The 27,168-nt window shown below is 45.4% G+C and overlaps 2 protein-coding genes across 2 annotated transcripts in view; one reads left to right on the forward strand and one right to left on the reverse strand.

Moving 5' to 3' along the window:
• The window catches only part of Afg1l (AFG1 like ATPase), a 195,340-nt gene extending 189,417 nt beyond the window's left edge, over window positions 1–5,923 (reverse strand). The window contains exon 1 of the mRNA XM_052751532.1: window positions 5,343–5,923. Coding sequence (XP_052607492.1) covers window positions 5,343–5,361 — 19 coding nt within the window. The 5' untranslated portion in view covers window positions 5,362–5,923. The remainder of the gene's footprint in view (window positions 1–5,342) is intronic.
• A 407-nt stretch (window positions 5,924–6,330) lies between these two features.
• The window catches only part of Snx3 (sorting nexin 3), a 40,029-nt gene continuing 19,191 nt past the window's right edge, over window positions 6,331–27,168 (forward strand). Inside the window, exon 1 of the mRNA XM_052751536.1 lies at window positions 6,331–6,590. Coding sequence (XP_052607496.1) covers window positions 6,429–6,590 — 162 coding nt within the window. The 5' untranslated portion in view covers window positions 6,331–6,428. The remainder of the gene's footprint in view (window positions 6,591–27,168) is intronic.

Below are 27,168 nucleotides of genomic sequence, written 5' to 3' on the forward strand. Positions count from 1 at the left end.
CGAAAAACCAAAAAAACAAAAAACAACAACAAAAAAAAGATGTTCACAGGCACTCAAAATGAGGAAAATTCAAATCAGGATACCATTCAGACCAGTAAAGATTTTAAAAAAATGATAACATGCTGTGTTGCTCTTTCAGAGGACCAGGATTTGGTTCCCAGAATCACAACTCCAGTTCAAGGAGATCCAGTGCCCTCTTCTGATCCCTTCTGGCACTAGGTACCTACATGGTACACACACATACCTACAGGCAAAACACTCTTATACATAACACAAATAAATTTAAACTTTTTGTTGGTTTTTCGAGACAGGGTTTCTCTGTATAGCTTTGGAGCCTTTCCTAGAACTCACTCTGTAGCTCAGACTAGCCTCGAACTCACAGAGATCCGCCTGCCTCTGCCTCCCAAGTGCTGGGATTAAAGGTGAGAGCCATCACCGCCTGGCTAAATTTAAACATTTTTTAATTAAAAATTTAATCAAATGTCAACTTTAGAAAGAAAGGGAGATTTTGCAGGATCTCTATATATTAAGAACGCACCTGGGGGAGGGGAGTGCGGGAGGAGGGAGGACAGGGGAATTCATGGCTGATATGTAAAACTAAATCAAATTATAAAATTAAAAAAAATAAAAAGAATGCACTTATCTTCTGGCTCAGTAATTCCATCTACACAAATTCATCCTACAAACATACCTGATACGTGGGATCTGCCACATTCAAGGCCGTTCACTGCAGTGTTATAAAGTGAAAGGCTATACATCCTGCTTAGTGTTCTGTCAACTTGACACAAGCTAGAGTTATCTGAAAGAGGAACTTCACTGAGAAAAGGCCTTCAGCAGATTCCATTGGATCACCTTTATGCACCCCCTCACCACCCCAATGGTGGCTCACAACCATCTATGACTCCAGCTCTAGGAGATATGGCCTCCACAGGCACCAGACATGCCCATGGTGCACATACATACATGCAGGCAAAATACTTATACATATAAATCTTTTTTTAAAAAATATTTTTAAGAAAGCAGACTGAGCAAACCACAACTTCTGCCTCCCAACTTGTGGATTACAGCTCTGTGCCACCATGCCAGGTTTTTTTTAAACTTCTCTAGGTACAGAAAGAAGTGAGATTACATGTTATGAATGTGGAGGTACCAGTGTAAAATAAGAGATTTCCCGAGTGTATGGGAGTCTCAAATCAAGTTGGAAACCATGTATTTGCTGAACTGCTTGCTACTCAGTCTGGGAATTTCCTCCGGAAAGCTCAACAGCCTGGAGGCAGGGGTGTAGGAGACAGGTCGGAGTGGGAGGATTGCGGTGCTTTGAACTGGCAAAAGGTCTTGAAGAGACTAGGCTGGTCTTTGCCACGCAGGTCTTAGGTGTGCCATGATTCAGACCCTGGCCCTGGAGGGCCAGTTACTTGCTTTTATTATTTCCCTTGAAGATTTCTGGGTTTGGGGAAGTCACATTCAAATCAAAAAAGGAAGCAGTTGATAAAACAGATCCTTAACTGACAATTACGATGAAATTTATAGATCGAGTGTGCTGGTACAGGCCTCTACCAGCAGCATTTATTTGGTTGAAATATTGGGCACACTCTTTATGTTTATTGTCCACTTGAACTTCCTTTCTTAAGAGGCTACAGGAGCTGGCCAGTGGTGGTGCACGCTTTTAATCCCAGCACTCGAGACGCAGAGGCAGGTGGATCTCTGTGAGTTCCAGGCCAGCCCAGTCTACACAGAGTAACCTTGTCTTGAAAACCAAAAAAAGAAAAAAGAAAAGTAAAAAGAGGCTATAGGCAATGATATGCATAAATATATAAACATTTCTCTTTTGAAACAGGGTTTCACTGTATAGCTCTGGCTGGCCTGGAACTTGCTCTGTAGAGCAGGCTGGCCTTGAACTCACAGAAACTCACCTGCTTCTGCCTCCCAAGTGCTGGGATTAAAGGTGTACAAAACACCCAGCTCCTTATTTAATTTTTTTTATTTTATTATGTCTCTTTTTGAACAGTCCTGGCCTAGGTGTGGGTTGTCTTCGTTTTCTTTGGTGCTAGGGCTTGAGCATCACGCACGCTGGGCAAGCTGTCTACCTCCATGACACACGCCCAAGGGGACTGCTGTTGATACTTGTGGAGTGATCTCTAAAATACTTATCTGAGTCTGCAGAGACGGCCCATCAGTTAAGAGCACTTCCTAATCCTGCAGAGGACTGGGGTTCAGTTCCCATACGGTGGCTCACAGCCATCCTTAACTCCAGTTCTAGGGGATCTGATGACTTCTGACCTCTGAAGGGCATCGGGCATGTGTGTGGCTCACATTCTACATGCAGGCAAAACATTCACACAGAGCTGAAAAATGCACAGATTATTCCCATTTTTCCCATTTGGTTTTCTGGTTTTGTTGTCGTTTGTTTCTATTCTTGAGACAAAGTCAGAGGACAATTCACAAGGGTCAGCTGTGGTGATATTGTGTTCCCCAAAATATTGTGTACCCTAATAAACTTATCTGGGGTCAGAGAACAGAACAGCCACTAGATATAGTGGCCAGAAAATGGTGGCACACACCTTTAATCCTATCACTTGGGAGGCAAAGATCCATCCGGATCTCTGTGAGTTTAAAGCCACACTGGAAACAAGTCAGGCATGGTGACTCACGCCTTTAATCTCAGGAAATGAGACTTTAATCCCAGGAAGTGATGGCAGAAAGCAAAGGTATATAAGGCGTGAGGACCAGGAACTAAGCTGGTTAAGCTTTTAGGCTTTTCAGCAGCAGATCAGCTGAGATCCATTCAGATGAGGACTCAGAGGCTTCCAGTCTGAGGAAACAGGATCAGCTGAGGAATTGGCAAGGTGAGGAAGCTGTGGCTTGTTCTGCTTCTCTGATCTTCCAGCGTTCACCCCAATACCTGGCTCCAGGTTTGTTCTCATTAATAGACCATTTAAGATTCATGCTGCAGTCAGCTCTCTCTTTCTACAGTGCGGATCTTGAGGGCTGAGCTCACGTGGTCAGACTCGGTACCATTTTACCTGCTGAACCATCTTGGAGGTCCTTCCTCCTGTTTTCTACTGGATGTGTGTGTGTGTGTGTGTGTGTGTGTGTGTGTGTGTGTGTGTGAGAGAGAGAGAGAGAGAGAGAGAGAGAGACAGAGACAGAGACAGAGACAGAGAGAGAGACAGAGAGAGAGAGAGAGAGAGAGAGAGAGAGAGAGAGAGAGAGAGAGAGAGAGAGAGAGAATTCAGGGAGACTTTTGTAATATTAGGATTATTAACCTTTGTTATCCAACTTTACACATCCCCTTTACACTCTATCTCCTGCATAACCTTGGGTGGCAGCCCCCCCCCATTTTTCATTAGAACACTTTTTGCTGTTTTTTATTCAGAAAGTTATGCCCTTACATGACATCTTCACTGTCAACGTGACTGGATTTGGAATCAGTAAGGATAGATAGATACCCACTCCCAACACCACCCCTGGGGCGGGAGTGAGGGCTAAAGAAAAACTGGAGCAGAAATACCAGCATAGACTGCCGTCTGCTTCCCGATCTTTCCAGATGTGAGGAGTCGCAGCTGTGCGCTCCCGCCACTGTGAACTCTGTGATGGACCAGGAGCCAAGATGAATCCTTTTCTCCTAAGTTGCTTCTTATTTATCACAGTAAAAATCAGAGGAACTAATACAGCTGTTTCCCACATCGTCTGAGATATAAAGACTAAAGTTCACATTCTTTTGCAGTTTTTAAAGGCCGGCTGTTTGCGTTGTATACCCTGTCTGCTTTCGAGCTATAACTTCTACTTCTCTGTAGAGGGATGACTGGTTAAAAGAATTTGTGTTGGACCCTGTCACAAAATAAAATAAATGAAAAAGTTTGTGTTCTAGCGTTGAAGAGATACACTCTTCTCTCAGGGTTATAGAACTTTTCAATTTTCTCTAACTTTCTTTGAGACAGGCTCTCCATTTGAATCTCAAGCTGGTCTCCAACGAAGGTCTCCAGCCTCAGTCTTCCACTGCTAGGATTATAGGCACGTGCCACCACATCCAGCATCCATTATTTCTAGACAAGGTCTCAGGTGCTCAAGCTAGCCTTGAACTTTGATTTTCCTTTCTCCACTGAGTGCCAGGATGACAGCCATCTGCCATCACCACCATTTAATGTGGTGCCAGGGTCAAACCCAGGGCTCCCTTGCATGCTAGGCAGGCACGCTACCGACTGAGCTGCATCTCAGACCGTCTTTTCTTTTTTGACATTTAAATCTTGAACTAATGTTTTTTAGGCAAAGGTCTCATGTACATACATGAATTTGGTATGTACTCCAGGCTGGCCTTGAAGTCCAGATACTTCCGTTATTTTGTCTTTTTCTTTTCTTTCTTTTCTTTTTTTTTTCAGAGCTGAGGACCGAACCCAGGGCCTTGCGCTTGCTAGGCAAGTGCTCTACCACTGAGCTAAATCCCCAACCCCCAGATACTTCTGCCTTTCCCTCTGAGTCTTGGGATTTAATAATTTTGGTCACTGTCACGAGAAGGATTTATTATTTTTCTCTTTGTCATTTTTTGTTTGTTTCCTTTATTTTTTTCCATTTCCATTATAACGAGGCATTTGTGTAGACAAAAAAAAATTATTCATCCAGACACTTTATTCTCTTCTAGTTTTTTCTGTGTATGTGTGAATATGGTGTATATGTGTGTGATGTACACTGACATGTTGGGCAGAAGCCATCATCAATGTCTTGTATCACTGTTGGTTATTTCTTTGAGGCATGGTCTCTTCCTGAACCTGGAGCTCACTGTTTTGTTGTCCCCTGCCCCCACCCCCAGCTGAGAGCTAACAAACCCCAGTGATTCTCCTATCTCCCCACCACACACACACACACACACACACACACACACACACACACGTGTTGTAGTTAGTGGTGGTACTGGCAAGAATAGTTTATTGCACATTCAGGTCCTCACGCTTGTACAGAAAGCACTCGTAATCACTGAACCACGCCTCCAACTCTATCCTTTTCAGGTCTCCCATACTCTGAAAACAAACTGCTAACTCTGGAACTTGCTAGCTTTATGATCGTGCTACAGTGCTGTTTTTCTAGGCTGGCGGGAAGCGTCTCTAAGGAACGGATGAGAAGCCGCCTATGAGACATGATGGCTTCATTCAGGTGTCATGGATGACACCACAATGCAGTGGTTCCTGGTATCTGAGTTCATAGTGCTCCCTATTTTCCTGTCTCCCTCCTCACCCCCTCCAGAGTTCTTCTGTGGTCCTTTTTTCCATCTGTTTTAAAGGCTTATCTAAGGTGATTGCTAAGTGTAATACAGGCACATTTACCATTTAAAAACAAAACCAACTTACCAGGATTTGTGGGAGACATGAGTGGCAGCTTATTCAGACAGGATTCCTGGGGCTGCTTTTAGCTTGTCTACTGTTGTTTTTAGGGGGTGGACCTGTCTTTAGACACAGTTTGACCTTGATTTGATCTTACTAGGTTTTAAAAATTCCACTCCCTTATTTACTGTCTTGAATCTATCAGTGTAGCACAGGATGACCTTGAACTTTTGATCCTCAGGCCTCCACTATCTTGAGTGCTGGCATTACATTACGCCAGGATTCAGGTCCTTCCTGGGGATTGAACCCAGGACGTAAAAATTCCTAGGCAATCAATCCACCAAGTGAACTGCATCACCAGCTCCCTTGTTTTTTGAGACGGGGGGTTTATTTAGCTCAGGCTGGCCTCGAACTCCTGATTCTCTGGTCTCCAACTCCCAAATGTAAGGATGACAGATGTGAACTGGTTCCTTTGAGCCGTTTATTCAAGGTTTCTGGAAGTGAATTTCCAGGAATCACAGTCAGGCACCGGACTGGCTGTATAGGCAGTTTTGTCTCCTTTCTGCAGTTCCAGCTACTACGCTTCAATGCGCCAAGACAGCTAAAATCGTTTCCGGGGTCCCTCCCGGGCGGAGGCTGAGTCAGAAAAACCGGAACTCGCCCCAACGCCCCAGCGCCCCTCCCTACCGCGCCTGCGCGTCATTCGGCGGCGGCGCGCTCGCCCGATGCATTGTGGTTGTTGTAGTCCCGCCGGGTCTTGGGCTCACACGGGCCCGTGACGCCGCTGCGCCTCAGCCCCACCCCGCAGTGTCCCCCGGGGGCCGCAGCGGGGCCCGCGTACCGGGGCGCGGCGCTCAGGCCAGTCAGCTGTTTCTCCCTGGGCAAAGGGCGGAAGCCCGAGCAGCCCGGGGCGGAGCTTCGCGAGGAGCGAACGCCTCCCCCCATCCCCCGCCCGCCCGCCCTACGTGCTCGTTCGCCTCCGTCCGCTGCGCGCGAGCCCGGAGTCCCCGCGGCGGGCGGCGGCGGCGGCGGCGGCGGCGGCGGCGGCGGCGGCGGCGTTGGCAGAAGGCGGAGGCGGCGGAGAGAGCCCGCGGCTGCCGCGGCCACAGCGAGATGGCGGAGACCGTAGCGGACACCCGGCGGCTGATCACCAAGCCGCAGAACCTGAACGACGCCTACGGGCCGCCCAGCAACTTCCTCGAGATCGACGTGAGCAACCCGCAGACCGTGGGGGTCGGCCGGGGCCGCTTCACCACCTACGAGATCAGGGTCAAGGTGAGGCGTCCCCCGGTGCGCGGCCGCTCGGCCCCACCGCACCCTGCGGGGCCCCGCCGGGTCAGCGGCCGCCCGGGCCAGGCTCCCCTGCAGACGCCCCGGGCAGCCTGTCTGCCGGCGGAGGCGTGAGCCCGGGTCTCCGTGGACGCTGTGCCCCGGGAGCGGCCCGCTGGCTCGGTAGAAGGCGCTGGAAGAGGAGGAGGGCGTGGGCAGAGCTCTGCTTGCCGCTCAAGCAGCGCATCTGGGCATGCCATTTGAGTGGCAGAGGTAGATCTTTCCAGAACACTCTCCTCCCAAAGGGAACCTAGGTGTGACCGAGGAGGAGGGGGCTGTGCAAAGTTGAAGCCCTCCCAACCTCTCCGTTTTTGTTTTTGGTTTTTTTTTTTTTTCCTGGACGCTTACCAAGACGTGGCCAAGCCGAGCTTAGCTGGCCTTTGCAGGCCTCTCCCAGGCTGCAGGGCTCACCTGGGTCCTACACTTCTCCGAGCAGAACTTGATGGGAGTTCACAAGAGCGTGACAGATTTTTTATTTTTTTTTTGGTAGGGCCGAACCAAGCGTCAGTGATGGGAAATGGTTGACCTTAGCGTTCTTGGCTGTCGCCCTGTTGAAGGCCTAGGTGTGGAGAACGTCACCTACCTCAGTACCCTAAATAACAACGGCCTGGGAGAGGGGACCCACTCATTCAGATACCATTTTCACTTCCACTGAATGAAGAAATCAGCTGAAGTAGAAACATGGGTTTAGAATTTCATAGCTGGTGATTTTTGGCAATAAGTAATTTAGATGATTTGGAAGGTGCTAAATGAAATACTGCTTTGCGTTTGCTCTGAAGTTCAGGATTAAGGGTTTTTGTCCACATTTGGAAAAATTTTTTATTTTAGCAATTCATCGCTAAACACTAAATTATTAAAAAACACCACAGGATAATTTTGGACTTAGAAGAATCATAACAAGTTACTGTGAGTGTTTTTTAAGTGAAGAAATTTCTCATTAATGTAGGCATTTTTTGTGTGGTAAACAAAATTTGCCGTCCTAGGCATTTTTAAGTTGTGTGGCTCAGTAGTGTTACATATACTTAGGTTGTGAAACTTACACACTTTTTAAGAATGATTCTTTTTTTTTTTTTTTTTTTTTTTTGGTTTTTCGAGACAGGGTTTCTCTGTGTAGCTTTGCGACTTTCCTGGATCTCGCTCTGTAGACCAGGCTGGCCTCGAACTCACAAAGATCTGCTTGCCTCTGCCTCCCGAGTGCTGGGATTAAAGGCGTGCGCCACCACCGCCCAGCGAGAATGATTCTTAAATAATTAATGACCTGGAAAAAAAGTTAGTCATCAAACTTTTACATTTATTTGTTTGTTTATTTATTTATTTATTTGGTTTTTCGAGACAGGGTTTCTCTGTAGTTTTGGTGCCTGCCCCGATCTCGCTCTGTAGACCAGGCTGGCCTCGAACTCACAGAGATCCATCTGGCTCTTTAGCTCAAAGGCGTGCGCCACCACCGTCTGGCTTATTTATTTATTTTAAAGCAGGCTCATATGTAGGCCTTGCCTGGCCTTGAATTTACCATGTAGATGAGGCTGGCCGCAAGTGCTGGGATTAAAATTGCATATCACCATGTCTGGTGAATCAACAAAGTTGTAAGACATTAAACTTAATAACTTGGTCTTGCAAGCTACTCTTTAAACCCTATAGATACATAAAACATGAGCCAAATTAGTATTTTGTTCTCCATAAACTGTAAAATTCAGGCTCCAGTACACCTAGGGAAGTACTTTCTTTTTTTTTCTTCTCCGGTTTTTTTGTTTTTATTTTTTTTTTTTTTGTTTTTTTTTTTTTTTTTTTTTTTTTGGTTTTTCAAGACAGGGTTTCTCTGTGTAGCTTTGCGCCTTTCCTGGGACTCACTTGGTAGCCCAGGCTGGCCTCGAACTCACAGAGATCCGCCTGGCTCTGCCTCCCGAGTGCTGGGATTAAAGGCGTGCGCCACCACCGCCCGGCCTTTCTCTGGTTTTTTTGAGACAGGGTTTCTCTGTGTAGCCCTAGCTGTCTGGAGCTCTGTAGACCAGGCTGGCCTTGAACTCACAGAGATTGGCCTGCCTCTGCCTCCTGAGTGCTGGGGGCACCCGGCTGGAGAATGCACTCTTATACAAGCCTGTTTTAAAAGGGAGTAACTTTAGGGACTAGAGAGATGGCTCAGTGGTTAAAAACACTTACTCCTGCAGAGGATTGGAGTTCATTTCCCAGTATCCACAGAACTAGATCATATCACCTGTAACTCCATGCCCTCTTCTGGTCTCCTTGACTACCTTCACACAGCACAGACAGAAGAACTCCCCCCACCCCCACCCCAGCTGAGGACCGAACCCAGGGCCTTGGGCTTGCTAGGCAAGCGCTCTACCACTGAGCTAAATCCCCAACCCCAGATGATTTTTTTTATTAATTTGTTTAAGGTGATGTTTTTTTTAAACTTTGGGGGTGATTTTTGTCTGTACTGTATGGTATGGCCTGTCACTGAAAAGAACTTCCTCTTTTGGCTTTATTCACCCACATGTTTTCTCCTTGTGCCAGCACGCAACTTGGCATTCCTGTTTCTAAACTTCCAGAGCTAGTGCTTCCTGTCACACAGTTCAGCTGGATCCACCTCCACTTCCTCCACTTAATAACGTGGTGCTTATCTTGCTGAGTACATTGTTAAATGGACCCTAGTGTGGTAATTCTCTTTCCAAAAATACATGAGCCCTTATTACTAAATAGTGGATCTGACATTTGGATGTAATTATTAATGGCCTGACCATGTACATCGAAAACAGTCATTTTTAAGAGTGATTAATGAGTTAGATAATTAAATAAATAGTTTACCTACTCTGCTTTATTTTTATTCTAAGTCCTTTGGTTGTGTGTTAATGTCTAATGGCAGTACTGGCACCCAGTAATAAAACACAGTTGAGTTTTTAATGCTTAGAAAATGTTGTTGGAATTTCTCTTAGTGTGTAATGTATTGACTGAAAACTCAGGACAACAATGTAGGAAGGCATTCAGGCTTTATTTGAGCAGCACATGATTTTTGAGAGTAATTATGATCTATTAAGGTAGAATAAGACACCTTTAATCCCAGCACTTGCGTGGCAGAGGCAGGCAGGTCTCTGTGTTTGAGGCCAGCCTGATCTACAGAGTGAGTTCCAGGATAGGAGAAAAAAAAGTTAGAATGGCCATGAGATGGATACATTTATCATTTTGTAATTTTATTTATTATTCTTCTAAACTGTTGGTGTTCTTCCTAGTTTCTGCTGCCTGCCTTTGCTGTTGAATTTGCCTGTAGAAAGTCTTTTTATTTTTCAGAGTTCAGGTCCTTAAACTATCTTATAGTTATTCTCTAATTCTAGTCTTGAGAAAAATGTTCAATTTTACAGGGTCTGATTGAAATTGCTCCAATTCACAGGGTAATTTTATCTAGATGGTGGCACTTTAGAATACAAGTTTCCCAATCTCCATTTGTCTTTTCTCGTTTGAGAATAGTGTTTAAGACTATTAGGATCACTTGATTAGTATCTCTCAGCTTCTGAAAATAATTGGCACAGTATTAATGTTTTTTTTTTTTTTTTTAAATTGTTCTAATGGGTAGGTATGGCAGAGAACACCGTAAATGATTAAAGGTCTGGGAAAGCTCATGGTCTGGATTATTTGGCATATTAAAGAGAGGGCTGAAAAGGGAACTCAGCCACTGCTTATGAAGTTTCTGTTAGGTTTAAGTTATTTAAGGTCTACTATAGCACCTGGAGACAATTGTGTCAAGCAGGAATAGGTATGAGGTTCTTCCTTGAAGTTTGAGCTAACCTTGGGTTCAAAGAATAAGTACCATTTCCTGGCAGGACAAGTTACAAAAAAATTAAAGTTACACTTCCTTTCCACGAAATGGATCCTTGTTAGTCAAATCTGCCTCCCAGGACTGGCTAATATAGTGACTCTCATCCAGTATTCACTCACAGTTTGGCCCTTTCTAAATATAAGTATCTTCTAAATGAAAAGTCACAGGCAATTACCTTTTTTGTGTTAACTTGCTTCAGTTGACTTACTAAAATGGATTTCCTTATCAAAAAGACTACTTGATGCCAGGTGGTGGTGGCATATGCCTTTAATCCTAACACTTGGGAGGCAGAGGCAGGGAGATTTCAGTGAGTTCCAGGCCAGCCTACTCTACAAAGAGATCCAAGACAGCCAGGACTGTTAAACAGAGAAACTTTGTCTCAAAAACAAAAACAAAACAAAAAATAAAGACTACTTAGCGGGGAAGTACACCTTCATTGAGGCAAGTGTGATATAAAAGGGCCATGTTGTTTGGTACCTAACCAAATAGTCGTTAGAATCTTATATTCAAGTTTAAAGCTTAATACCAACATTGGTTGATAAAAGTTTTAACAAGGGAGATGCTTGGTAGAAGTAGCAGTGTGGCTAGATTTCCAACATGCATTTTCCTAGCACTTAGGAGGCAGAGGCCAGCCTAATCTACATAAGGAGTTCCAGGCCAACCAGGGCTGCATAGTGAGACCATTTCAAGTTGCAGCTTGATAGCATTCATGGTTCTGAAGATGTATAAGTTGTTTTTCCTTCCTCCCTTCCTCCCTCCCTTCCTCCCTCCCTTCCTCCCTCCCTTCCTCCCTCCCTTCCTCCCTCCCTTCCTCCCTCCCTCCCTCCCTCCCTCCCTCCCTCCCTCCCTCCCTCCCTCCCTCTCTCTCTCTCTCTCTCTCTCTCTCTCTCTCTCTCTCTCTCTCTCTCTCCATAGCCCTGGCTGTTCTGGATCTTACTTTGTAGACCCGACTGGCCTTGAACCCAGAGATCCACCTGCCTCTGCTTCTGGAGTGCTGGGATTAAAGGCATGGTATACCACCACTTCTTGGCAGGTTGTTTTTCTTTGGGTCAGTCCTCTAATACTAAAGTTGGAAATCAGTATTTAAGACTTGCAAGTGTTTTATCAAAGGGTCAACTTAGTAGTTATTGTGATTTCTGAGACAGAGTTTTCTATGGCCCACCAGGCTGAAGAACGCTTTTTAATTCCGGCTCCTTCTGCCTCCATTTCTGATGTCCTGTATTACAGGCCTGCACCACCATGCCTGACCAAAACAGAATTTCAGAAAATGGAAGTTTTTTGTTTAAAGACAGGGTCTCATTTAGCTCTGACTGATCTTGAGCTCACAGCCAACCATCTGCCTCTGTCTACCAAATACTGGGATTAAAGACATGTGCCACTATGCCCAACTGAAAATCAGACCATTTAAAAACTACATTTATTTTATGTGTATGAATTTCTGTGCTGCACATTCATGTCTGGTGCCTACAGAGGTCAGAGGAGAACGTTAGATCCCCTGGAACTGGAGTTAAGGTGTTTGTAAGCCACTGTCTGGGTACTGGGACTAGAACCCAAGTTTTCTGCAAGAGCAACCAACAAGTACTCTAAACTCCTGATCCCAAATCAGGTCATTTGATGCCAGAGATAATTGCCCAATTTCCATAGCTCTTTCAGTTAGTCAGTTAGACATGAATTTGGTTAATTTCTTATTTGAGAAAGGGTCTCCCTATGTAGTCTTAGCTGGCCTTGAACTCACAGAGGTCCTCCTTCCTCTGCCTCCTGAGTGCTGAAATGATTTCTAATATACATTTGAGGTCAATTGTAATTGACTTTTGAAAAATAAATTTTTTTAGATTTTTTTTTTGTGTGTGTGTGTATGAATTTTCTGCCTGCCTGTGTATGTGCACAAGAGAATGTGATAAAGGCAGTGATGGTTAAAAAGGAAGTCCTGTTTTATATTGGATAATTAGAAATTCAGATCTGTATTACTCAGCTCAATAGACAGAGAAACAAAGACAGAAAATTTGTCTTCTACTCAGAGCAAGCTGTCTACTTTTTTTTTTTTAAGATTTATTTATTTATTGTTTACAGTATTCTATTTGCATGTATTCCTGCATACAAGAAGAGGGCGCCAGATCTCATTACAGATGGTTGTGAGCCACCATGTGGTTGCTGGGAATTGAACTCAGGACCTCTGGAAGAACAGTCAGTGCTCTTAACCTCTGAGCCATCTCTCCAGCCCACAAGCTGTCTACTTAATGCACAAGAGCTGCTATGGTTATAATCTTAAGTATTTTGGTATGGGCTGCAGTTTTTTGTTTTTTGTTTTTTGTTTTTTTTTGCCAAGAAAACAACCTGACATTTATTGAAATGCCAATGCATACAGAAACCATGCCAGTTCTGATTCAGGATGCAGATACGTGGTGAAGGACAGAGCTGTTGAAGACGGTCACTTCACCAGCAGTACTGCTCGGGCTGCAGTTTCTGTTTGTTTGTTTGTTTGTTTTTGTTTTTTTGAGACAGGGTTTCTCTGTGTAGTTTTGGTGCCTGTCCTGGAACTCACTCTGTAGACCAGACCTCAAACTCAGATCCGCCTGCCTCTGCCTCCCAAGTGCTGGGATTAAAGGTGTGTACCACCACTGCCCGGCTAGTAGCAGTTTTTTTTAAATTTTTATTTATAATTTATTTATTTTTATATGCATTGGTGTGAAGGTGTCAGATCCCTTGGAACTGAGGTAACAAACAGTTGTGAACTGCCATGTGGGTTCTGGGAATTGAACCTGGGTCCTTTGGAAGAACAGCCAGTGCTCTTAACCACTGAGCCATCTCTCCAGCCCCGGCTGCATTTTTTTTTTTTTTTAATTTAAAAAATACACGAAGCTTGTCAAATCTACACCCTAGTTTTGGTGTATTCAGATGTTTGAACGCTTTGTAGGAGATTCCAGTGTTGGCATGCTTGAGATCTAGAAGTTGACATCAGTAGGTAAGATGTGCCTAGGAAGAGAGCTGGAGAGATGATCAGATTCTGTGCTAGGAAGAGGTGACTTGCAGTTGCCCAGAGGAGGATTCCTCACTTGATACCTATTATATGGAAGTGCTGCCTTAAATATCTAAAGCAACCTCTGGTACAGTGGTGGAGGAGTAAGCCCTGTGTTTGCAGATGAAAAGGCTGAGACCTATTCCTCTTCATCTCTCTATCCCTCTATCCCTTTCTGCTTCTGGGGTGTGTGTGCCTCAGTGTGTGCAGGTATTTGCATGGCTGTGGAGGCCAGAGGTCGACTCAGCTGGGTCTTGTTCCTCAGGAGCTGTGTACCTTGTTTGTTGGTTTGTTTGTTTGTTTGTTTGAGACAGGATCCCTCTGTGTAGCTGTGGCTGGCTTGGAACTTGCTGAACTTGAACTCACAGAGATCCTCCTGTCTCTGCCTCCAAAGTACTAGGATTACAGGTGTGCACCACAACACCCAGCCAACCACCTTATTTGGTTTTTCTTTTTGTTGTTGTTTTCTGGAGAAGGGTGTTTCACTTACACCTAGAGCTTGATCCCTGAAGCTGGTTGTCCAGGATCTGCCTGACTCTGCCTCCCCAGCACCAGGGTTACAGAATTTTCTCTTCTCCACTTTTACCTGTTCCAGGGGTCCCGTTTGGGTTCTCGCATGGCAGGTACTTTACTGAGCTGTCTTCCCAGCCTACATTTTCGCATCTTTGAGTCAGTGACCCACTGTAAAGCCCAATCTCGGCTTGAATTGTGCTGCTTCTACAGCCTCTTGGGTAATAGGTAGTCACTGTGCCTTATCTTTGTTTTGAAGAGGTTCACCTGCCTTTGCCTCCCTAGTACTGGAGTAAAAGGTGTGCACCATCATGCCAGCATCCTGCCTCAGCCTACCTTAATGCCTCAGCCTCGGTGTGCTTGCATCTAGTAAGTGGAATTCCGTTGTCGTCAGACCTTGCTGTACTTCTTCTTTTAAGAACATTTTCCTTCAGCAGCCTCCTCTGGCTGTCAGGACCTACCCCATAGCACTCGGCTTTAAGTCCCCTCTGTAGAAGAGGCTTTGCTGATCCTGCCACACTAGACTAGTGTCACTTGTCGTGTGCCTTAGTTGCCCTGTTTCATTCATGTTTGTGGCTTTCTGGGTCCTGTGTCTTACATCAGAGGCTCCTAAAGGACAAAGACTGTCACACCCACCCTTGTTCCACACCAGCCACCACACTTGGCACATGGTGGACACCGGGACAGTGAGGGTAGGGACGTTAACTTCCGAAGGTCCCAACTAGGAGTGGTGAGGTTTACTGGGATGTAAATCTAGATTTTCCTGATGGAGTCCATACTTGTTCTCCACCTTTCCGTATTCATGTCATGTGGAGAACTTTTGAGCCCCATTAGAGATCCTCTAAACTGGTGGATGAGGCTTGGGCAGTGGTGGTTTAACCAGCATCCCAGTAAGGCACTTAGCATGGCTCACTAGAGATTCTCTTGGTGTGACTGTGCTCTCTCACTGAGGAATACAGACAGTGAAGAAGTCTGAGAAAAGCACAGCTACAGTTGTTAGTAGCCTTGATAGGGATGACAAAGTTCTGAGAGAGTTACAGCAAATACATTAAACAGAGATGGCACTCCAACAACAGTGAAGAAAACCATGGGTGGTTTTCAAAGATAGAAAACTCGTTTTGAAGGAGAGGCAATTTAAACACTAAGATGTCAGCCTCTTCAGCTTGGGTATTTGAAAAGGAGAGATGTAGACTCTTCACCTAGGTGTAGGAGGGCAGCTCCCACCTTTTAAAAGGGTTCCTATGAGGAGGAGAGAGGGATATGAAATTTGTAGATAGAAATAGCAAAGAGGAGAAAGACAAAAGCACAGGATAGCTTCGGGAGGACCTGGGTCAAAACCCAGCGGCCCCTCCTGCCTCCTCCAAAGGGCTTTTTATAACAGTGCCAAGGGGTGGGGCAAAAGACCTCCCCCTTGCTAGATCAGAACAACCACACAGTCAAGTGTAGATCCTTCCAAACACCTGGTAACCATGCCCGTGGTCAAATCATCCTCTTATGCAGCCCTGTTGGGTAAAGCAAGCTCAGATTCTTGTATCCTGAGTAAGTTCTCACTACTGTGGGTCTCTTCACCTAAGCCAGGTGGCTTGGCCTCTACTATATGTATTCTGTGTCAAGAAAGTAAGCCAGAAATCAAGAAAAGCCAGATCCACAAGAAAAAAAATGTTAGATTTGAGTAGTTTCTGTGGGTCTGTTGCTTGACTGACCACTTAGAATGCTGAGTTTACTAAAGCATGCTTGCTGCACACCCATTCTGGACATGGTTGCTCTCATCTGTAATCCTGGCACTTGGGAGGCTGGCACAAGGATCAGTAGGAGTTTGAGACCAGCCTGGGCTACATAGTGACTTCTAGGCAAACCTGGGCTGTTTAGTGAGACTCTCAAAAAGCAGAAGTTTACACCATCCTGAAACAGGACTAGATTGCTCTGATCAGTTTTTTTTTTTTTCTAAAACAATCCAATAGATGAACATGTACTGTATTAGATGCTTGACTAAAAGATGAGTAGCCCTGAAGCTTGGGCTGGGGGATGGGCATATTCATACACACACACACACACACCCCTTTATTCCCATCATAGTTAAGTGAATTACCGTCTGGCACCCATGTAAAAAGCTAGTCATGATGGCGCTGGGGAGGTGGAGCTAGCCCAGCTGGCCAGCCCAGCCTGATCTGAGAGGCCTAGGTCCTGGTGAGAGACTCCTGTCTCCATCGTGGATGGATCCTGAGGAGCAGTACTCGAGATTGGCCTCTGGTCTGGTGTTGGTGGTGCACACCTTTAATCCCAGCAGAGGCAGAGGCAGGCAGATCTCTTGAGTTCGAGGCCAGCCTGGTCTACAGAGCAAGTTCCAGGACAGCCAGGGCTGCAGAGAGAGAGCCTGTCTCAAACAAAACAAAACAAACAGATTGACCTCTGTCCTCCATATGCCCCTGAGTGCACACACACTCTCAGTGTAGACTGGAGGTGGGGGTAAGTTCAATTCCAGCGTGCCGCGGCACAGTGAAAATGCGCATACTGTGTAGTGAGAACTAAGTGTGCCAGGAGGGTGAGTGCAGAGACGGGCCAGTAGGGGGAGCACCTCGGTTTTCTGTCCTTCCCTGCCAGCATCCTGGCTTATAGACCTGCCTGGGTCCTAGAATATGGGGGATTCTGACCATTCGATTCCCCAAGACCTTGTCACTGTCTGACTGAAACAGTTCTCTACCCTGTTTTTGTCTTGTCTCCTCCTCTCCTTGGCCCCCTTCCATGGCGCACGCCTTTAATCCCAGCGCTTGGGAGGCAGAGCCAGGCTGATCTCAGTGAGTTCGAGGCCAACCTGATCTACAAAGAGTTCCAGGACAGACGCCAAAAGCTACACAGAGAAACCCTGTCTCTAAAAAAAAAGTCTTTCCTTGTGCCTCTTCTTCACATGGCCTCTCTTCCCCTCTTGTTCACTCCCCTCCCCTTTAGACCTCCTCCTACTCATAGTCCTTTTTCCACTTCCATGTCTCCCCTCACACATACACATAAATACACTTAGATTTCCTCATCCATGGGAGACAGTGGTGTTTGTCTCCCTGAGTCCAGCTTAGATTCTCGGAACACAATTCCATTTCTGATTCTGCCGTGTGTAAGTGCCACATTTTGTTTATCCGTGCATCTGTTAATGTCCACCAAGGCTGCTTCTGCACACTAGCGGTTAGGCATCGTGCAGCTGCTTCTGGTGTGCTGACAGAGGGCCCTGGATCACTTCTCTGACGGACCTCCCTGTTCTAACACCCATGTGGCTGCACCAGTTTACATTCCTCCATCAGTGGATAAGGGTTCCTCTTCACTCCGTGTCCTTGTCACCACATTTCTTTTTTAGTGACAGCCATTCTGACTGGGGTGAGATAGAATCTCAAAGCTTTTTTACAATTTATTTTATGTATGTGTGGGTTTTGGTGTACCTATGCTGTGCTTTCCCTGTGGGTTTCAGAGATTAACTTCCGGGAGTCTGTTCTTTCACCATGTGGTCCTGGGGATTGAAGTGAGGTCGTCAGGTGTGGGGGCAAGTGCCTTTACCTGCTCAGCCATCTCCCTGGCCCTCAGAGCACTTTCAGTTGTATTCCTGATGGTTGAGGATGTTGAACGTTTCATTGGCCGTTCATATTTCTTTCTTTGAGAGTTGTCTTTTCAGTTTATTGTCTGTTTACTGGTTGGTTGAGTTGGCTTTTTGGTGTTTAATTATTGGAGTTCCTATGCTGGGTGAAAGGAGGGAACCTATGACATGTGCCCACAGCTGCTGCTTCCTGTTGCTCCTGGTGCTGCCTCGAAGACTCCTTCAGTGTGGCCCAGGTCCCTCTTTGGTGAAGCTTCATCTAGGGAGACTGGTGGGAAGGGTCAAGACTGAGAACCATGGCTGTATTAACTTGGTGGTGGTAGGGCGGACGGCTCTCTTTAGGAGGCACATGCCACTTAGTGAACAGACAGATCAGATTCCAGTTTGATGGGCAGTCAGTCAGTGGAGCGGACAGATCTGCACAGCTGGAAATGGGGGGTGAAGACAGAAGCAGACGAGAGGTGAGGGGGACCTGCTGCGTTACCCAGCATGTTGTTACAGAGGAAGGGTGCATGGGCAGAAAGTGCAGTTGGGTCCCCGTCCTCAATACTGCAGAATAGCTTCCTGCCTTTCATTTCCCTTCCCCGTCCTCTTTCCCGACATAAAATAGCTTGCGCGTGTGCACACGCGTGCTACACTGTTTTATTTGACTACTGTTTTAGATGGCTACTGTTCGTTTTGGTTAGTGGTGATGGTGGTGTGGGGAAAGTACCGGTTCTTTAAACCAGCGCCTGTCCCCATTTAGTGGCATGCTTCTTCAACCTTTACCTTTGTCCTCTAGTGCTTCCTTTGTTCTCATTGCCTCTTATCCAGCAACATAAAAATCCCCTCATACCTTGTTCCTGGAGAATTTTAATGTTTTTTATTTATCATTGTAAAACCAAGGATGATGGTTCTATAACTTTTGTAAATAGCTCCTACATGTAGAGCAATCTTGGGTTTTTTTGGGGGGGAACTAGCTTTGTAGCCCAGGCTGGCCTCGAACTCGGCCTCCTGCCTCTGCCTCCTGAGTGCTGGGATTAAAGGTGGGGCCATTCATTGCCGCTGCCACCACCACCGCCAGGTTGCAATTTGTTTTTAAGGAGGGGTAAATTACTCTTCAAAAAATCATGAATCAGGGCTGGAGAGATGGCTTGGAGGTTAAGAACACTGACTGCCCTTCCAGAGGACCCGGGTTCAATTCCCAACAGCCACATGGTGACTCACAACTGTAACTCCAGTTCCATGAGTTCATTGTCGTCTTCTGGCCTCAACAGGCACCAGACATGCAAGTGGTATCCATATACATGAAGGGAAAATGTCCATACACGTAAGACAAAAAATAATAAATTGTTAAAGTGTTTTAACCCATGAATCCTAGGTAATGTTCTTATTGAGCCAAGCATCTTCCTGTTTAAATAAACTTGTTTAAAATAAAAAAGAAATTTTTTTTGTTTTGTTTTTTGAGACAGGATTTCTTGGTGTGTAGACAAGGCTGCCTTAGAACTCACTTTGTGAGTTCTAGCATCGAACTCAGATCTGCCTGCTTCTGCCTCCCGAGTGCTGGGACTAAAGGTGTGTACCTTCACACATGGCAAAATGAGAAAAAAAATTGGGGTTCTTTATACATATTAATTCCAAGGGAAATGTATAGTTGGCCCAGCTTTTTCTTCCGTTCTATAAGCTGTCCTTTCACTGTGGTGATTTTCTTTGCTGGGAGAAGCAATTTTTTTTTTTTTTTTTTTTTGGTTTTTCGAGACAGGGTTCCTCTTGTGTAGCTTTGCGCCTTTCCTGGATCTCGCTCTGTAGACCAGGCTGGCCTTGAACTCACAGAGATCTACCTGGCTCTGCCTCCCGAGTGCTGGGATTAAAGGCATGTGCTAACTCCACCCAGAGGGAGAAGCTATTTTATTTTATTTGTGGTATTGGAGAGTAAATCGGAAGCCTCATGTGTATCAGGCAAGCATCTTATCCCCAGTCAAGAGTCTTTTAACGTGGTAGAGAAATGGCTCCGTGGTTAAGAGCACTTGCTCTTGAGAGGACCCCGGATTCATTTCCCACTTGGCAGCTTACAGCCACATTGAACTCCAGGTCCAGGGGATCAGATGCCTTCTTCTACCCCCAGAGACTCCAGACACACATGTGGTGCAGAGACATACATGCGGACAAACAGTTCACATAAAAATATTTTTACTGCCAGGCGGTGGTGGCGCACACCTTTAATCCTGGCACTGGGAGGCAGAGCCAGGTGGATCTCTGTGAGTTCGAGGCCAGCCTGGTCTACAGAGTGAGTCCAGGACAGGCACCAAAACTACACAGAGAAACCCTGTCTTGAAAAACAAAAAACAAACAAAATTTTCTTTACAGTTTTTAATTCCATTCCATCCTACTTGCCAATTATTAGAATTGTTTCCTTCATTGTTGGAGTCTTTTTTAGAAAATCTGGGTCTGCCTAAATCTTGGAATGTTTTGCAGGTGTTTTCTCTAGCGCTGTGGTTCTCAACCTTCCTAATGCTGGGACCCTAACACAGCTTCTCATGCTGTGGTGACCCCCCAACCATAAAAGTGTTTCTTGCTACTTCATAACTGTGATTTTGCTACTGTTATGAATCGTAACGTAAATATCTGATATGCAGATGGTCTTAGGAAACCCCTGCGAAAGGGCATTCGACCCCTACCCAGAGGGGTCACAACCCACAGGATGAGAACCACCGCTGTCGCAGTTTGCATTTCAAGTCTAGTACATTTGATCTGTTGTGATTTTTGTGCAGTCTGAGAGATAGTTTTAGGTGCGTCTTTGACATGCGCATATCTGATGCATTTCCCCAGCATCATCTGTTGAAGAGGTCTTTTTTCCAGTGGATGATTTTGACCAATCCTTTGTCAGAGAGGAGGTGTCTGGAGCTGTGGCTCTCGTCCTTGCTCCTGCTTGTTCCGTGTGTCTGCCTGTCTGCCTGTGCTGGGTCCGTGTTGTCTTGTTCCTGGCACTGGTGTGATTGGGTCCAGCATTGGGATGGATGGCTGCAATAAAGCTTTCTGCTAAGGGGTACTTCGGCTGTTTGGGATTGTTCCTGCTTTGCATGAAGGTTGAGATTGTCTCTAGTTCTGTGAGAAATCTTTTTGACATTTTGATGGGGATTTCAGTGACTCTGTTTGCTTTTGGTACTAGGGCCATTTTCACAATATTGATTATGCTGATTTGTGAACATAGGTGCTCTTAACATCTTCTGGTGCTGTCTTCAATTTCTTTGGTGTTTTAAAGTTTCTTTGTAGCAATCTTTCACCTCCTCGCTCACCCGCCCCCCCCCCCCCCCCTTTCTCTTTTAAAGGCAGTCTCGCTATGTAGCTCTGGCTGTCTGGGAACTCCCTACATAGACCAGGCTGGCCTGGACTCACAGAGATCCTCCTCCTGCCCCTGGATTACAGGTGTGCACCACCACTATGCCTGGCTACCTAGCTTATTCCTAACTTGTTGGTTTGTTTTGTTTTTTGAAGCTTTTATAAGTGGGATTTTTTTTTCTGATTTCTTTGTCAGCAGGTTCATTATTGCTGTACTAAAAAGCTCCTTATTTTTTGTATGCTGATTTTGTATCCTGCTACTTCAGTGTTATCTGAGTTTCCTGCTGGAGTCTTTAGAGGCTTTTGTGGAGGATTGTGTTGTCTGCAGATAGCAATAATTGAAGCCCCTCGCTTCCTATTTTTCTGTCCTTACTTCTTTCTCTTTCTCACCGCTCTAGTTAAGACTTGAAGCACTGAGTAAGGACAGAGCAGGCCCCTGTCTTCCTGATTTTAGTGGAGATGCCTTTTCCATCTCTCATCATGGCGGTTGTAGGTCTGCCCTGGGTAGCCTGTATCGTGTTGACTTAGTTCCTTGTATCCCTAGTTCCTCCAGGGATTTTATTGTGAAGGGATATTGAACTTTGTTAGAATGATCGTGTGATTTCTGCCCTTTATATATCTTAATAAAGTTTATTGATTTGCATATGTTGAACCATGTTTGTATCCCTGGAATAAAACTAACTTGGACATGATGCATGATTTCTTCATGTGTCTTGTCTACCTCTTTAGTCTCTGTGTAGCCCTGCCTGGTGTGGAACTAAGCCTGTGACACAGGACCTCATTCACACTAGGCAGATAACCCTACCACTAAAGTTACAGTTCCTGCCCTACCCCTGGTTGGAAAAATGTCTTTTTTGAGACAGAGTCTCAGTTGTCCAGCCTGGTTCTCTTCAAACTCACTATCCTCCTGCCTCACTTTCCCAAGTGCTAGGCATACAGCACCATATCTAGCTAGTTGCAGATTCTTAAGTGACTATAAATACTTCCTATTTCAGCATAACTGTTCCTTGGATAGATCTAAGATAGTATAGTCTGCTCTTCTCAAATTTAACTCTGGTCCTTGTCCCGTATTGTGTTTTCCCAAGAAAGGAATCCAGAGACTGTATGTACACAGTACAGGCTTCTGTTCCCTCCAAGTCACCGTCTTCCAGCAGCGATTCAGTTCCTGTCACTCTCCGTGTTACCGTGTGACTGCTGCATAGCTGATGTTTGTCATTTGATGCTGCCTGTCTGCTGGTGTGTCTTCCTTTCTTCCGCAGAGGCTTCTGGGTGTGGCAGTGCTCACGAGAACGTTACAAGAAAGTGAAGGCAGACGCTGCAGCACCCCTCTCCGCTGTCACTTCTCCCACACTTTATTGGTCAGAAGCAAATCATGAGATTAGAATTGGGGGTGTAGCTCAGTGGTAGAGTACCTGCCTAGCATGCGCAAGGCCTTGGGTTCAATGCCCAGCACTACTAAGGAAAATTTGTGACAGAATGTATCTCCTTCACCATGTATGTATGTTAGGAATTTCTAGTTTCTATGGTTGTGGCAAGATCCCTTTCTTGTTTCTGCTGCTTCGCATTCCAGGCTAGCTGGTCTGTGAACGTTTAGGCAGTGCTGTCTCTGTCTGTCTGCTTTCTATCCAACTATAGGCATTCTGAGATTGGAAACGTGTGAGTGATGCTGTGTGTTTTGTTGTGTTTTTATGTGGGTTCTGGAGATTGGTGGGATAGCAGTTTGACGGCTGAGCCATGTCCCTGGTCCTGAAAGATCTTGAAATAAGAAGATTGTCCAGAATTACCCCGATAGGACGCAGTGTAGTTACAAGGGTCCTTAGAAGTGAAATGTAAGCAAGAACGTCCTGGGAGGAAGGGAGGGCATAGTAATAGAGGTTGAAGTAATGGGGTTGCTGATCTGAAGATGGGAGAGGTTGCCAGGGGCTAAGGAGTGCATTCAGCCTCTAGAAGCTAGAAGCTAAAAGGGGGTTTCCCCTGGATCATCCAAAAGAAAGTCAGTGACACTGATTTTAGAACTAACCTCTTTTTTTTTTTAAGTTTTGTTTTTACCTTTTTAATGATTTTTTTAAAAATTTTATGTGCATTGGTGTTTTGCCTGTATGAGTATGTCAGACCCCTAGAACTGGGGTTACAGACAGTTGTGAGCTGCCATGTGGGTGCTGGGAATTGAACCCAGATCCTCTGGAACAGCAGCCATCTCTCCAGCCCCTAGAACTAACTCCTTTAAAGATAGTAACCCGGAGTTGTTTGAAGGTGTTAAGTCTCTCATAAGATTGTTCCAGGAGCAGCAGAGCTCATGATAATGGTTCCAGCAGCCTCGAAGACTCAGTAAGGACTGACTAGGCCTGAAGCTAATTCTGAACCTTGATCATAGGGTCACAGCTTTATGTCAGTTCTTCTCCAGCTGTCTAGCATCATTGGCTTTTGTCCCTTTCCTTCTGGTAAGCCAAGAATTCTAAAAATACTTTTCTTTGGGAGTCTGGGGATGGGCCTCAATAGATACAGTGCTTGCCTAGCATGTACAAAATTCTGAGTTTGATCCCTACCACCGCATAAACCAGACCAGATCTGTAATCCAGCAGAACAGGATGATAAGAAGTTTGTGTTCAGGGCAGGAGAGGTAGCTCAGCTCACAATCCTGAGTATAATCCCTAGTACCACCTAAAAACATTCAAGTCATCTTCAGTTGTATAGTAACTTTGAGACCAGTCTAGGATACATGAGACCCTGTCTTGATATTTAGCTGTCCCCTCTCCCCACCCCACCCCCATTGGGGATAGAGCTCAGTTACAGAGCACTTGCCTAGCATATCTGTGTTTAGTCTGAAAAAACAAACCTTTTTTTCCTCATTTAAAAAAAAAATTGAGTATCCAGCTAGAGAGATGGCTGAATGAGCACTTGCTGCTCTTCCAGAGACTCAGTTTGCATTTCCAGCATTCATGGAGTGTAGTGGCTTTCTGCTTGAATGCCAGCTACAAGGGGTCCACTGCCCTCCTGGCCTCAGACTCTGAGTTTGAGCCCACCTGGTCTATAGAGTGAGTTCCAGGACAGCCAGGACTGTTACACAGAGAAACCCTGTTTATACACACACACACACACACACACACACACACACACACACACACACACACACACACACACACGGTATAGTGATACATGCCTCAGACTCTGAGTTTGAGCCCACCTGGTCTATAGAGTGAGTTCCAGGACAGCCAGGACTGTTACACAGAGAAACCCTGTTTATACACACACACACACACACACACACACACACACACACACACACGGTATAGTGATACATGCCTCAGACTCTGAGTTTGAGCCCACCTGGTCTATAGAGTGAGTTCCAGGACAGCCAGGACTGTTACACAGAGAAACCCTGTTTATACACACACACACACACACACACACACACACACACACACACACACACACACACACACACGGTATAGTGATACATGCCTCAGACTCTGAGTTTGAGCCCACCTGGTCTATAGAGTGAGTTCCAGGACAGCCAGGACTGTTACACAGAGAAACCCTGTTTATACACACACACACACACACACACACACACACACACACACACACACACACACACACACACACACACACACTGGGTATAGTGATACATGCCTCAGACTCTGAGTTTGAGCCCACCTGGTCTATAGAGTGAGTTCCAGGACAGCCAGGACTGTTACACAGAGAAACCCTGTTTACACACACACACACACACACACACACACACACACACACACACACACTGGGTATAGTGATACATGCCTCAGACTCTGAGTTTGAGCCCACCTGGTCTATAATGAGCTCCAGGACAGCCAGGACTGTTAAACAGAGAAACCCTGTCTGGAAAAGTCAAAAGAAAAAACCTGTCTGAAGCTGGGAGCCGGCTCCATGGATAAAGCACTCGCTGTGCAAGCATCGGGACCCAGTCCTGCTCTCCACCAGCCACCGGACAGCTGGCTGTAGGCAGGTGTCTGAGCGCCAACAGAGAAGCAGACAGACTCCAGGGTCAGAGAGACCCTGCTGCAAAGGAGACAAGGTGATTGATGGGACTGGAGAGACGGCTCAGTGGTTAAGAGCACTGGCTGCTCTTCCAGAGGATCTGGCTTTGATTCTCAGCACTCATGTGGTGGCTCACAAGTATCTATAATTCTAGTTCCAGGGGATCTGATGCTCTGTTTTCTGGTCTCCCCAGGAAGAGGCACACGGTGGTACGCATATATACATACATACATACATACATACATACATACATACATACATACATAACACTCATACACATAAAATAATAGAAAATGTAAGTAATTGAAGACATCCTAATGTCAACCTCTGGCTTTTAGGATTGACCACACTTGTACATATATAGACACTTGGCATGCCCACATACCAAAAAGAAGAGACAAGAAAAGAAAAAGGTGAACATCCCTCTTGATAGATAGTAAATGGTTATTAAAAGAAAAAGTGGGGGCTGGGGATTTAGCTCAGTGGTAGAGCACTTGCTAGGCAAGGCCCTAGGTTCTGTCCTCAGCTCGGGGGATGGGGTGGGTTGGGGGGGATGAAGATTCCCCAAAGACAAACACTTAAGCTGTCTAAGTCAAGAGTTATACTACCAAGTGAGTTAAAGCTGTCTAAGTCAAGAGTTATACTACCAAGTGAGTTAGGCAGAGCAGTACATGCCTGTAATCCTGGCTATGAAGACCGATGCTGGTCCAGGAGTTCAAGGGCAGTCCAAGAAAAGAGAAATGAGAGAATTACATAGTATTATCTAAAGCAGTTTTTATTGGGGGTTGGGATTGTATGCATGTGTATGCACCTATCTCTGCAGGTACATGTGCCCCTGAAGAGGCCACAGGTTGGCATTAGGTGTCTTCTCTGGCTTTCCACCCTGTTTTTTGAGGCAAGGTCCTTTCGTTCAGCCTGAAGCTCATCACTTGCTTAGACTGGCTGGTGAGCAAGTCCTTAAGATAATATTATCTCATCCTCTGGGTGCTGGAGTTATAGGCACGCATCACACTAGCCTTTCCTGGGTAGCCAAACTCAGTACTTGGTGTTTGGACCCTCTGAGCCATCTCCCCAGCCCTCCATAATTTTTCTTACATGTGTACACCCAAGCAATCTTATATAGGTTTTTAGTCTTTGCTCATGAGATTTTATGTTCTTTATACAAGAGGGAATTGATCTTTAAGAAAAGGCAGGTGTAAAGTTTTGAATATTAATTACGTGATAGATATCTCAGAATATCTATCTATCTATCTATCTATCTATCTATCTATCTATCTATCTATCTATCTATCTATCTATCTAGGTTTTTTGAGACAGGGTTTCTCTGTGTAGCTTTGGTGCCTTCCCTGGAACCCATTCTGTAGCCCAGGCTGGCCTCGAACTCACAGAGATCTGCCTGCCTCTGCCTCTGCTGCCTGGCTAAATATTTTTAAATTAAAATTTAACTTTGACATGGTTTCAAACTTAGGCCTTTGAACTACCAAAATTCTAAGCAAGGTTTTAGAATCAATAGTGTCACTTTTTTTTTCATGCATTAGAAGAAAAACACTTGCTTGCATTAGAAGAAAAAAGTGGGTCTAAGTATCAAAGTAAAAAATATACTTAGTTATTTAGGTAGTAAATATATAACTGCACAGTTTTCCTGAACTTTATGTAGACATTAGGATAAACAAGAATAATGTTTTTGAAGGGCCGTGTGAAGGCTGAATGTAAGAGGACACTTGTCCCCGGTGCTACAGAATTGACCATCTGAGTTCAGGCTCCAGAACCCACTTGAAACTGAAGAGAGAACCAATTGCACTCAATTGTCCTTGAGTACACATGTATGCTGAGCTGACATTTGTGCATACAAATGCGCATACAAACAGTTTTCATTTATTTATGGTTTTTCAAGATGAGGTTTCTCTGTGTAGCCCTGATCATCCTGGAACTCACTCTGTAGACCAGACTGGCCTCTACCTCATAGATCCACCTGCCTCTGCCTCCAAATACAGGGAGTAAAGGCGTGCGCCACTGCACCCGGCTTAAGAAATTCTTCTTTTTAATGACCCTGTCATGTCAGTGGCACATGGCTGCAGTCCCAGCACTTGGTAGAGACAGGAGGTTCAGTAGGAGGTGTCTGTCTTCGGCTTACAGCTTGGTTTTCACACTAAGGACTGCCATGCGATGATGAGAGACCCTTGCAAAAAAGAAAGAAAGAAAAAAGGAAAGCTTTAGATGTGGACATAGGCCCTCAGGTATGATGTCTGCAGGGGCCAGAAGAGGGAGGCAGATCCAC

The sequence above is a fragment of the Peromyscus californicus genome, unplaced genomic scaffold, assembly GCF_007827085.1.
Source record: "Peromyscus californicus insignis strain IS unplaced genomic scaffold, ASM782708v3 Scaffold_22__1_contigs__length_63687245, whole genome shotgun sequence".
NCBI lineage: Eukaryota > Metazoa > Chordata > Mammalia > Rodentia > Cricetidae > Peromyscus > Peromyscus californicus.